Here is a 14,217-nt window from a genome sequence, read left to right as displayed (position 1 = left end):
ACACACACACACACACACAATATTTGTAACAGTCTTATCTGGAGTCATTGGGCCGGTACTAGGTTGAGGGAATTGCGCACGCTTTTTTCTATTCCCATTTATATTCCACAGCCTTTTATATCCCCCGAAAACAGCCTACTCGGCAATTGCTTCCCCGATCTCATTTCAAACTCCTCCTATCGTCCATTTATTCGTATATCGAGTCACAAAGGTATGCCTTGGCTATAGATAGTTAATGTTTTAATTTGCCATACATTAAAGGGTTTTCTGGAGAAATATGGGAAAGGCATTCGCCCTGCAGTGGGCATAGTCAGGCTAATGATGATGATGATGATGACATAATTGAATATTTAGTCAGAATTCGATGCCCGAAAATTGAGCTACTTCTATGGAATGTTGCATGAGGTAAAGTAGGGTAGCCCGATGGACACATAGCGCAGTTTCAAAAATCAATTGCAACATTTTTGGCAGTTACCGGTACCTCGCATGCGTCCCTATCGTCGATGTTGCTGTAGTCGAGATTCGTGAGGAGGGACCCCGGTCCAATGGGAAGGTGCTTCTGGGAGTTGCAGGCAAAAATGACGTTTATTCTCAAGGTCTTCGATTGGTCATTGCACTTCAACTCTGTGCCACCTGGTTGCTCGAACTTCGCAACGAAGCTGTGTTGACCTGGTGACAAAACAAAAAAAAAAACATCAAGTAGAACAACAAATATATGCACTCGACGTAACTTGACGCATGTCTGCCCCCATGTAAAACCCTCACTTGAAAGATTTTCAGGCACCTGAAATAAATATTGTTGCTTGACGGCAAGCCGCTGAAGACAACACACGACCGATGGTGACGGCATTATTTAATATTGGCAGCGGGCCTTTAGCGCGTATTCTTTTTCACACCACCGCGCGCATCTTCATTTTCTACCAAAATGGGTTTCAAATTGAGCTAGTTAGTGATTCATTTACGTCGCAAAGTGCAACGATGTTTGACCATATGATCTTTTTCAACGTCCGTGACAAAAGGACCAATCATGCCATCCTCTGCAAGCAAGCGAGATAACGACGTGCTGCATCACAAGCAGCTGGCTGGCGGATCCAGCCACGGACGCCATCTTGATATTCGCAGTTTGTCACATTGTACCCACCATCGCAGCGCGCGCGAGCTGCAGCTTATTAACCATGTCTAGCGCGAAGCGCACCGAAACATAATGCGGTGCCGCCATCCACCAGATGATTACTGGATAGTCTTGCTATAACTGGCGACGGCGTTTCTTGGCAATTAAGAGAATTCTGCAGGTGTGGCGCGTCGCTGTTCCGCCAGGTAGCCCGGCCGCTATTGCGGCTAGTGCTCTTACCGGAAGCTTGTAACAATGCGTATTTAGCAATTTTGTGTGCTTTTTTTTTTTTTCTTGTCGAGAAAGCTTGATTTTTCTTTCTCTTTACAAAAGGGGAAATCTAGCAGTTATATTATTAGAAATGCGGCTAAATAATGAATGTTCCCAATCTGCTATATTACACGAGGAAATAATCCCCTAAAAGCTGATATACGCTGCGTAGGAAGAACGAGTTTATTTCGGCTTTGTTGTTTTCTCTGCTCGCGCAAATTTCTTTTGATATGAAAAGTCCTTTAAGCACCGCCAATTTGTGCCTTGTCGATCAGGTATGGCAAATGGTTCAACGGGAATTCTGCATTCCTGTCGCACCCTATCGAAGATGTGTTTCCTCAAAAACACTAATTTCTTCTTTGTTCAGCTTCTCTTTCATCCTACAGTAAATTGCATACGGACCGCGCTTCTCCTTTCCACAGGGACCTATACGTCACGCTCGACCGCGAACGATAGTAAGAGTTCTGTGCAGCGCAGGCGGATGCCACGCATGCAGGTGCATCGCACCTGGAAGGACACGCAGGTGGATCTTGCCGCTATATCTCCCTATGGTTAGGTTAGGTTGTGAACGTGCTGGTATTTTTTCGAGCTCTAAAACGTCAAACTGTTTTCTCTTGGCTTAATTGTGCGCGTTGATACCATGATAAACGTGGTGCCGAAGGAACGCACGCGCATTTTGCAACCCCTACAACATGAGGCGATGCTGTGTTCCTGGATGCCGCGGAAATTATGACGGCAACTAAAAAGTTTGTTGGTTTTCCCAACAATGAAGCTCACAGAAAAGCTTGGATGAGATAAGTTTCTCGCAAGGATTTTACTACAACCATACACATTCCAAGGTAAGTCAATCAAATTTAACCCCTTTTGATAGTTTTAGCTTATGCATGTACCGTAAAACCCAACACACAACAAAGCCCTTTTGTATTAAATTTAAGTTTTTGGATAGCGGTTTCGAGAGAACTGGATGATATTATATTCAAGTGTGGCCATGCAGGTATCTCAATTTCCGGGAGCAAGACTTGATCACCAAGCTATCATATCCTAATAAACAAATGGGAAGAACCATATAGCTCAAGCACGATCGTATTCGAATTCAAAAGGCCTTCGAAGTTCCCCAATTGGTCATCGTACTACACCTTCATTTACTAGTCTTCAGCAAGAAAGAGGGCGCATGGGGAAAATGACCCATCAGAGGCAAGCGAGCAAGAAAACGCAAAAATTCAGCGTCCTCATTTCAAGAATTGCACAGCAAACTAGTAAATGTTTGCGACACCAAGTTTTCGACAGTTACTGCAAACGAAAAGCACTCTTCGGAAGGCAGCTGCCATGAATTTTGAAAAATTAAGGAGTTCAATGCAAAGCATCGAGAACGATATATGTTCATAATGGCTACTGTTTTGTACGGCTTATTTCGATCTTTAACAAGACATCCGCTTTCGAAATTAAAAAAAAAAAACGTATGCCTCCTTAAAAAGTAGAAAAATGCGTATGCATCTTGATCTCGTACATACTTCTGCTTGCTATATGCTGTCTATAGGAAACAATGTTTGAGTTAATATGATCTGCAGTGAATTCTAGAGCAGTAGCTATAGCAGTGCAAATGGTTTGTCACTAGTTTTAACATGAAACTATAAAAATGAAGCGCTTAGCTGCAATAGGAAGTGTATAGCGCTAGGGCTACGAAAGTACAAATTATAAATTAACGAGGCAAATATATAGAGAAATTATGCAGGTGGGTAAAAACCGTTCTTTAGTCGCCAGTTTATGTTTATTGGCTCATTGATACAGCCATTGTACATCGGATAGTAAAATAATGCGCTGAAAACAGTTAGCGAACCCTCCCAGCCGCGAGCGGACCTACGGACCCGACTCGATTGTTCGGCGTCCTTCATTGCGTACGAGTTGTCGACTGGAAGGCTTTCTTCACACCAGAAGTGCCCTGTTAAAGACCGTCTTGTGGGAATTTTTGATGCTGCAGGATTGAAAGATTGTGACGAGGTTTTATATACGGAAATTTACAAATCTACAAGTTTAGGCACTTTGAGATATTACAGCCGCAAAGAAATGGCCGCCATGTTTCTACTCCATGGGTGCGAATTATCAGTAAGATATAGCTGTTATACTTTCCCCTTGAGGAATAAAAGCAAGTTGCCAGTCATGATTTAAGAAAATGCGCTTCATCTTAATCTGATTCTCCCAGTTATTTCCCCTTCGTGGTCCAGATCTGCGGCTACTGCCTAACCTGAGACGACGTATGCCCTTTCCATCTCCAGCGCCTCGCTACCATCGTAATATTCTGTTTCTTTCCGAGGCTGCTGAATAATATTTTAATCTTCTGCATATTGTATTTTAGGCTTACTGCTCTGCTCTTCCTGTAGAGGTCATTAATCAGCCTGTGCAACTCGCCCCTGACTTAACTTAGCAAGGCAATGTCATCAGCGAATCGCGGATTATGAGGTATTCATCAATTCTTATCCCTATAGCTGTTCCTGATCCAGGTTTCTGTATATAAGCAACCGGTGAACATTAGCAGAGATATGACGTTTCCTTGCACCTGTGGTCGGTTACTTTTATTCCTTTGTTTGCAGAGTTCCTGTGCAGTCACTATTATAGATATCATCCAGTACTTTCACATATAACTCATGCACCCACTTATTTCGCAATGCTTACATGGCAGCTGTGGTTTTGACTGAGTCAAACGCTTTCTGGTAATACAGTGTAAGGAACCGATGGGCACAAGGGATTAGCGCGGGAAGTCGGGGAAGGTATGTGGCTATTAGCCCAGCTCCTCTTCCGAGTCTTGCAGCATGAGGGGACGCAGGTGGTGCGCAGACAAAAGGGCGCCGCGAGGTGTGGGGTGCGTTACTAGCTGAATGAAAATCAGCGAGTCTCCGAGGAGCGGAGGTGAGACGTCCATTCACGCCAGCACCTGATGGAATGTTGTGGCGATCTCGCTGAACAAAAGCGGTACGGCCGTGGCGACAAGCGAGCGGTGGCAGGGCCACTCGCCGCTCTTTTCTTTCTTTTTTTTGCACCACTAAGCCGGTGTCGTGAATGTGGCAATTGTCACTGCAGGTGAGGGGTGAGAGACCGGCTGCCGGCCGGAAGGCAACATTACTCATTGACTCCAATGTTGTAACCGCCAGGTGCACAATGTAATGTATGAAGGACGTGACCCTAGGAGTTTGGCATTCCTTTTTTTTTTCTTTCAGTGAGAGAGGGTTTAGTCCTCTTAAAGTTGAAGTGGGAGCTGTGCGCCACAACGAACCAATCAGGTTTATGTTTGTTGTGATTTGACGTTGTGTAAATTAGGGCTGGACCTTGCGGGCGATTTCTCTGCCCGAGGGATACGCAAGACAAACACACAGCGGGCCATGAATGAAACATCTTTATCTCACTTCCGAAAGGGTCCGTCTATGGCGGTGCGGGAGGTCAGCGGGGTCGTCGACTCGGAGGGCCGGCAGCGAGCGGTGGGTCGTCCGGGAGCGAAGAGACCGAGGCGACGGCGTGCGTTTTCCTTTATGACCCTCGCGCGGGACCGCTTATCCCGGGAACGAGCGGGGAGAGGGAAGGGGTAAAGCGGCGGCGCAACGGTAGCCGCGGGAACTTTAAATGTGGCTGGCGTGGTCCCCACAACCTCAGGCGGTTAAACCCGAGGGCCCAGTCCGGCGTTCTGGGCTAGGTTTAGATGCTCTGCATCGTCAGCTATGCCGAGGTGGGAATATTTCCCAGTTAGCCAGTTCCACCTTGCATCTCTGTTGTAAATGTTGTTGTTGCAAATACTATATATATATATATATATATATATATATATATATATATATATATATGAAGGAAAGAAGCCAACAGTCAGCGAGACCAAGGAAAGCATTGGGGATTGTACTTTATGTCTTTTTATTTTTTATTTTTACTTGGATAATCACAGAAGTTAGTAATGGAATCTGTTTAGGGGAAAGATAATTAAACTGAAAGTAGAAGAAAAAAACAACGTGCCGATGGTGGGAACCGAACCCACGACCTCCGAATATCGCGTCCGGTGCTCTTCCAACTGAGCTATATCGGCCGCTGTCCCCCCTGCTACTTCCTTGGGTATTAATGCTGTCTGTATACGAACCTTGAGAGTGAGAGTAGCAGGGGGGACAGCGGCCGATGTAGCTCAGTTGGAGGGGCACCGGACGCGATATTCGGAGGTCGTGGGTTCGGTTCCCACCATCGGCACGTTGTTTTTTCTTCTACTTTCAGTTTAATTATCTTTCCCCCAAACAGATTCCGTTACTAACTTCTGTGATTATCCAAGAAAAATTAAAAATAAAAATAGAAAGACATAAAGTAGAATCCCCAATGCTTTCCTTAGCCTCGCTGACTGTTGGCTTCTTTCCTTTATGTATTATAACGAGCACCCTCATTTCCCCTTCATTTATCTGCTTCTTACGGGGGTCTCGGTTCTGGCAGTCTTGAAGCCATAGGTAGCATAAGAGGGTTCTAGCACAGCTTTCGCCCTCGCTCTTGATCACGTTCTACGTGACGCTGGCGGTAACACAGGACGTTCCACGTCCGCCGCTATGGTTGAGGTTGGCGATGGTGAACACTCTCAAGGTTCGTATACAGACAACATTAATACCCAAGAAAGTAGCAGGGGGGACAGCGGCTGATGTAGCTCAGTTGGAAGAGCACCGGACGCGATATTCGGAGGTCGTGGGTTCGGTTGCCACCATCGGCACGTTGTTTTTTCCTCTACTTTCAGTTTAATGATCTTTCCCCTGAACAGATTCCATTACTAACTTCTGTGATTATCCAAGTAAAAATTAAAAAAAAAAATAAAAAGACAAAGTACAATCCCCAATGCTTTCCTTGGCCTGGCTAACTGTTTGCTTCTTTCCTTCATGTATTATAACGAGCAACCTCATTTCCCCTTTATATATATATATATATATATATATATATATATATATATATATATATATATATATATATATATATATATATATATAGACATGGATTGCTTGTTACTAATGGGCCAGAGTTAAATTCAAACAGGATGTCACATAACTTTCCCGATTATCTATTTTATTCCAACAGTTTCGGACGGTGGACCGTCCTTCTTCAAGGTAGAATTGAGAATGGAGAATAAGTCCGCACATTACGCCACTGTTAGGAGAGGGAGAAGGAATTCTCGCTCTCCATCTTTGGAGAAGCAAACATCACTAAATAGATAGAAAGGGCGAAAAGCTCCAGTTGATTATTGGCTGGTAATGCAACAAAGACGGAGAGAGAAGAAAAAAAAATAAAAAAAAAATAAAAATATAAAAAAGGGGGGGGGGGAGAGAGAGAAAAGGGCAAAAGAGAAAGTGGAGAGCCGACGAATGTTACATACGCGCCGTGCTTCCACGAAGACGACACTAAAAGCAAGGCAAGTCTCCCTCGAAGGAAGCCAGAAATTGAGCAAGGTTCAGAATAACATAAAAAATAATAATAATAAATAAAAAAAATGTGAAACACAGACAACGCGAGCATGCACAACAGGACGGCCCGCTCCCTGGGGAGCGGGCCGTCCTGGTGTGCATGCTCGCGTTGTCTGTTTTTCACAATTTTTTTATTTATTATTATTATTTTTATGTTATTCTGAACCTTTGCTCAGTTTCTGGGGAGCGGGCCGTCCTGGTGTGCATACTCGCGTTGTCTGTTTTTCACATTTTTTTTTATTTATTATTATTATTTTTATGTTATTCTGAACCTTTGCTCAATTTCTGGCTTCCTTCGAGGGAGACTTGCCTTGCTTTTAGTGTCGTCTTCGTGGAAGCACGGGGCGTATGTAACATTCGTCGGCTCTCCACTTTCTCTTTTTGCCCTTTTCTCTCCCCCCCCCCCCCCCCTTTTTAATTTTTTTATTTTTTTTATTTTTTTTTCTTCTCTCTCCGTCTTTGTTGCATTACCAGCCAATAATCAACTGGAGCTTTTCGCCCTTTCTATCTATTTAGTGCTGTTTGCTTCTCCAAAGATGGAGAGCGAGAATTCCTTCTCCCTCTCCTAACAGTGGCGTAATGTGCGGACTTATTCTCCATTCTCAATTCTACCTTGAAGAAGGACGGTCCACCGTCCGAAACTGTTGGAATAAAATAGATAATCGGGAAAGTTGTGTGACATCCTGTTTACATATATATATATATATATATATATATATATATATATATATATATATATATATATATATATATATATATATATATATATATATATATATATATATATATATATGCAGGTATTCTTCTCTCAAGCTGCTGCATTCAAGTTTTCTCAACATACCATCTCCAATCAACGGGGCGCCTCTGGCGCAAGGAACCTCCGCTGCAATTCGTATACCGTCTCTGACGGCGCACCCCTGTTGCAAAGGAACATCACTTACGGTAATATTCCGAGCCTTTTTCTGTCACTTGGCATTTTGTGAACATTATCTATTGTAGTGTAGCCTATATAAAAACCTATTTGATCCTTTGGTTGATTTAATTGTCTAACGTTGTTCTAATTCTATTAGCGAAATACATTGGTACGTAATGGAAAATAAGCTGATAGGTCTTCAAGTCCCCTTTCCTGTGCATTAAAGCAAACTTAACTTTATTCCGGTATTCTTGTACTCTCGTGGTCATGAGGCATCGCGTATACAGAATGGCCAGTTTCTCTAGCACGATATCGATATCTCCATCATTCTTCAACAAATATGCAATTTCCTGATTCTCCCAAGCTGCTTTCTTCCTTTTTATTGCTTCTAATACTTTCTTTGTGTTGTTCTTCGTTATCGGCCGAACGTCTGGTTGATCCTCACTACTGCCACTCTCATTATTGTCCTGACTTCATCTACTATATATTTGCATAAGAATTATCGGCTACTGCTCGGATAATAACAGTAGTAGTTGTCTTTTTAACTGTACCAGTTTGCAAAAATTTGGCACACCTTCAAATTCGGTCCAGTGCACATACCAATACTTCCGTTAGTATGTGTTTTGTATGGTGTGAAACTATAGCTGATACATTACAGCAGCACAATTCAAGTAATTGTATCATATTCTTTTTTTTTATTTGGTACAAATGAAATTGAACATTAATGTTTATTCTTGCAGTGTAGCAGGGACGATGGAGGAACAGTAAATGGGGGGGCTACATATACATGTGCATTAGTCGGGCCCCATTTTCCTTAATTACGCTCTGCCGCAACCATGCCCTTTGCGGGCATTCGATTGTTCGGGAAGCTGAAGCATCGCTCAGTAGGCCACTCCTCGGAACTTTAGGCACCACGCATGCTTTTCATCCACTTCCCACCGACCCCGGTAGGTATCGGGGCGACTGCAGCACAGGGGCACTGGGCATGCTAGATAAATAGTCGTGAACACCCCCCCCCCCCCCCCCCCCCCCGTGTCTTATAGTATACTTGCACCTAACGTATAATAGGACGCCTTCTGCTAGTTTGCATTGTTATGTAGCGAAGTGTAAAGTTGAGACTTCTATCTCTGAGTTATATGTGCTTGTGTAAGATTCTCTGCCGGTCTTTCCTTCCCAGCTGTGACGTCACTAGCCCCATTACCCGCTTCTCCTTCCTCAAATTCCGGGGGAGATTCAAATATTGGTGGATACGTAAGCTCCGCTTTTAATGTTGTGACGCGACAGCTTTAGTGACTCCTGTCTACGGCTCCTTTTGAGAATCTTCGTAATATGACGGATTACGCTAATTTGACCCTTTAGTCTATCGTAATTCACCCAGTATACGCATTAACCCCCATATTTTGGTTGTATCACGCAATTTTGGGGTCAACTAGAATTTTTTGGCTGGGCCAAGTATATTTTTTTAGAGGGGGGGGGGGAGCAAATGCCAAATTTTAGGGACACACCGTTTTTGGAGTATCACTAGCTCATTTTCAAACTTGGCGTCATAATTCAATTGTTTCTTTGATGACCACGACATCACAATGCGCCCGACCAATCAGACAGTTTTCTGAGACAGCAGGCGAGGTTTTCCTTTTAGGGACAGCTTAGATGGCAGTGTATTTAAAGAAAACTCGAAGACTAGACATGATTATGCTACGAGACATTAAGCTATAGCTGTTCAGGCTGTATGTGCTGCAGCAGCCCGCAAGACGAAAACGACGACACGCGCCAGCACGTACACCTGCCTGACGACTGTCCCCGCGACTTTCCGCGCCACAAGGAATTTTTGTGTCTCGACATATTTATGTAATACTTTGAAAGGGACATGCTTAAATATATTTAAGACGCGAAATTATAGCGCGAGCAAAACACAAACACGGAAATAAACGACGCCGGACAGGCGCTATCTAACTTTATTCGCTGAGCAGCAGCACATATCGCAACGGGCTTGCGCAGAAAGAAGGACAATACATCGTCAACCAATACATTTAGGATAAAAGCGTCACCGAAGGCATCGCTAACACAATTTTTTCTCTCTTCTTTATCTGAGAAGCTTCAAAACTTTCTCCCGCCTTAATACTTCTGCTCCGTTCCAGAATCCTGCTCTCTCAAAATCGGCGTTCACACTTCTTGCACCGCAGACTTTTTTTACCTAGTAAATGTTCTGCTCACAAGCATCCTGCACACTATTGCGCTACTTGGGTTAGTCATTTCTTATATATATATATATATATATATATATATATATATAGATATATATATATATATATATATATATATATATATATATATATATATATATATATATATATATATATATATATATATATATATATATATATATATATATATATATATATATATATATATATACATATATAAGCCACAGATCACCGAGAAAGAGAAAGTGCCTTTTGCGGACTATAGCTGTCTACAAGCTGAGCCCCCGCCGCTCCGGTCTTGCTCGCTACCAGTGCCCACTACAAGTGCCTAGAACCCCGTTTAACACTTGGTGGAGGTCGCGGGACTTCTATTTCCTCGCCCTGGAGCTCCGCAGCCGCCGAATTCCGACCTCAATGACTGACTCCAGCAGCAACACCACCGGCCCCGCTACCTCGGCCTCTTCGGCCTCTTCTATTCCATGCTCCGGGGTGCTTCGACAGCGGGACCCGCCGTTCTTCAGCGGTACCGACGATCAGGACGTGGAGGACTGGCTTTCGTCGTATGAGAGTGTAAGCACCCACAATAAGTGGGATGACGTCTTGAAACTTAACAACGTTATTTTCTACCTTACACAAGTAGCAAAGTTGTGGTTCACCAATCGCGAGGCTGACATTCCAACTTGGGCCTCGTTCAAATCTCGCTTTGTGAATGTCGGTCGCCCTGCGGTCCGCAAGCTTCGCACCGAACACCGTTCGCGCGAGCGGGTGCAGCAGATAGGAGAAACCTTCACCAGCTACATCGAAGACGTTTTAGATTTGTGCCATCGTGTAAACGCATCGATGGCTGAAGCCGAGAAGATTCGCCACATCATGATGGGCATCCACGAAGGCGTATTCAACATTCTGATGGCAAAAGAGCCCCGTACTGTAAGTTAGGTCGTCACGATGTGTCAAAGCCACGACAACTTTCGTCGGCAACGCATCGTCCCTCGACAACCTGAAGCCACGATCGCGGCTATGTCTGACGCCCCTGTAAGCTCCACACTAATTCAAGAAATCAAAGACTTCGTACGGGAAGAAGTTGCACGACAATTATCGCTAATTCCAAATGTTCCTCATTCCAGTTCACATCTGGCTCCGACCATACGCCGGGTTCAGGAACAAGTTGCCGACGCCCTTCCGCCCCCTCGACAACCAAGTCTTCATGCCCCTCCACTGACAGCTCCGCTCATTCATGCCGACGCTGTCCTGACGCCCGCACACACTCCGCTGTCGTATGCTGAGGTTGCCGCAAGACCACCACCTCCTACGCCTTTTCCATCGTACGGTTCGCCTTAGCGGGCATTTTTCACCCAGCGCCGTGCGCCACCTATTCTACGCCCTTGGCGCACATCTGACAACCCTCCTATTTGCTTTGCATGTGGTCTCCCTGGCCATGTTGCACGCCTGTGCCGCCGTCACCCGGCCCCGTACGCTTTCGATCAGAGCCCGGTCAACTACGCGCAGCCGCCGTCCCATCTCCGTACGTCCCCTCAGCCCTCGTCCAACTGACCACTTCTCGCATGACAACCGCTCAACCTCTCCGCGCCGTCGCTCTCCGTCGCCGATGCGTCGCCGTTCTACCTCGCCAATGCCGGAAAACCACTAAACGCAGTTCCGCAGGCAAGAACTGCGCTTTCGTCGACCAGTGAAAGTCCTGCTTCGCCACCGAACAATTTAATCGCACTTGCCATTGAAAATGTTTGTACTCTTGCGCTTGTAGATACTGGTGCTGCTGTGTCGGTTACTGACGTTAAACTAAGCCGCTTGTTACGAAAAGTTGTTCTGCCATATTCGGGGGTTTCTTTGCGCATCGCCACTGCTCAGCACATCGAACCGCTCGGTACCTGCACGGCTCGAGTCACCATTCAGCACGTTCTCTACGTCATCAGTTTTATCGTTCTCCGTGACTGCTCTCATGACGTTATTTTAGGATGGGACTTCTTGTGGCGCAATCGCGCCGTAATTCATTGCGCTCGTGCCGAAGTAGAGTTTTCTCCGCTGTGCACCGCACCGACCGCCGCTAACGTTCTTGGGGAAGCCAAATGCCACGTTGCGGATGCTACTGATATCCCGCCTTCATCTGCTGCGATTGTGCCTATAAACTATGCCTCTCTTCAAGACTGTACAGTGCTCTTCACCCCATCTTCCCTTTTCGTCTCGCGACGCTGTCTTCCCCTGCCCTGCGCCGTCCTTAGTGTACGAAGCGGACGCACCGAACTAGCCATTACTAACGATTCGTTCTATCCATTCACGTTGCAACGTGGCGAGTGCATTCGACATGCCGAGCCTGTTCGATCAGAAAATTTTGTGACCGTCTCACCGGTTTTCTCCACCTGTGCCGACACAATCTCCGACAACGTCAGTGCCCTTAGATCACCTCGTTCCTCGTCTCCTTCATCGCCTCTGGCTGCCTTCGACAAAGCCATCGACAGTGCTCTCGCTCTAGATCAACGTGCCAAGCTTCTCGACTTGCTGAACCGATTCCGAGCTTCCTTTGACATCCAGCAGCCATCCTTGGGTCGTACATCAACTGTTTCCCACCACATTTATACTGGTACGCACGCCCCATTACGCCAACGCTCTTATCGTGTATCAGCCTCAGAGCGCCGCATTATTGATGACAAGTCGACGAGATGCTCAGTAGGGGTGTAATTCAGCCGTCCAGTAGCCCTTGGGCGTCCCCGGTCGTTTTAGTCAAGAAGAAAGACGGGTCTATTCGATTCTCCGTGAACTACCGCCGCCTTAATGCGATCACACGAAAGGACGTATATCCGCTACCACGCATAGACGACGCGCTGGACACTTTGCATGGAGCGGAATTTTTCTCTTCAATCGATTTACGTTCTGGCTACTGGCAAGTTCCGATGGCTGAGGACGATCACCCCAAGACAGCTTTTGTCACCCCCGACGGGCTCTATGAGTTCAACGTCATGCCGTTTGGCCTGTGTTTGTGCCTGTGTTACTTTGCCGTTTGTAACGTTCGCGTACAATTCCTCTTCGTCACGACACAATGGGCTACTCACCATTTTATCTTCTATACGGCCGCGACCCTCCCCTTCCTTTTGACAGCGTACTGCCTCCCACCGCTAACGCCAGTTGCTACGTTCGTGACGCCATCTCCCAAGCTGACGCCGCCCGTGTTATTGCTCGCCGCCGACTGGCCTCCTCCCAAAATTCTCAAAAACAGCGATATGATTCTCACCACCGGGATGTCCACTACTCTCCGGGCTCTCTCGTCTTGCTCTGGACTCCCGCTCGTAAAGTTGGGCTGTGTGAGAAGCTCTTGCCACGCTACGCAGGACCCTAGCGTGTTTTACGGCCAGTCACTCCTGTGCGACCTGATGCCGGTGAACACCTCCGGCAACGCATTCCCTCACCAGAACAGGAGTTGGCCACCCTGGTGCAGTAATTGGCCGCAACCTCCTATGATAAGTTCCATAAAACCCCGGCCCTCAGTCACCAGCGGCTGCGGAACAACTGACCACGGCGGAGGTCAGACCTGTGACGCAGCAGGGGGTGCTAAGAAAGCCTGGCTCCGCTGGACAGGCCGCCACTGGAAACTGACCCTGGCAACGTTTAATGCTAGAACCCTAGCTAGTGAAGCTAGTTTAGCAGTGCTCTTACAGGAGCTAGAAGGTATGAAATGGGATGTCATAGGGCTTAGTGAGGTTAGGAGGCCGAATGAGTCATATGCTGTACTGAAGGATGGGCATGTACTGTGTTATCGAGGTTTACCGGAGAGGCGAGAACTAGGAGAGTGCATCATGAGGAAGGCCGGTCTGGACGAGTCTTCAGCTGGAGTGAAGATTGCTGGAAAACGTATCAACAACCTTAGATATGCGGATGATACCACTTTAATGGCAGAAAGTGAAGTGGAACTCAAGAGACTTCTGATGCGCGTACAAGAAGAGAGTGAGAAGTTTGGGCTTAAACTGAACATTAAAAAGACGAAGATCATGGCGTCTTGCCCTATCAAGCCCTGGAGCATCAATGGACAAGAAGTGGAAGCTGTGACAGATTTTCTGTTCTTGGGCGCCAAGATTACCTCGGAAGGAGACTGCAGCCATGAAATTAGGAGACGCCTGCTTCTGGGAAAGAGAGCAATGGTTAGCCTTGACCGCCTAGTAAAGAGCAGAGACATTAGTCTGCCAACCAACATCCGTATAACCCGTGCTATGGTCTTTCCAGTTGTGATGTATGGATGCGAGAGTTGGA

The 14,217-nt window shown here is 46.0% G+C and overlaps 1 protein-coding gene across 1 annotated transcript in view; it reads right to left on the bottom strand.

Annotated features, from left to right (window-relative positions):
* LOC146197739 (cation-dependent mannose-6-phosphate receptor-like) overlaps positions 1 to 14,217 on the bottom strand; it is an 80,640-nt gene that overhangs the window by 29,856 nt on the left and 36,567 nt on the right. The window contains exon 3 of the mRNA XM_084596511.1: positions 482 to 669. Within this exon, the coding sequence (XP_084452637.1) occupies positions 482 to 669 (188 nt within the window). The remainder of the gene's footprint in view (positions 1 to 481; positions 670 to 14,217) is intronic.

Source organism: Amblyomma maculatum, chromosome 3, assembly GCF_055883805.1.
Source record: "Amblyomma maculatum isolate TAMU_Amacu chromosome 3, ASM5588380v1, whole genome shotgun sequence".
Taxonomy (NCBI): Eukaryota; Metazoa; Arthropoda; class Arachnida; order Ixodida; family Ixodidae; genus Amblyomma; species Amblyomma maculatum.
Note: the sequence above shows the minus strand (reverse complement) of the source record. Positions and strands in the feature narration are given on the sequence as shown.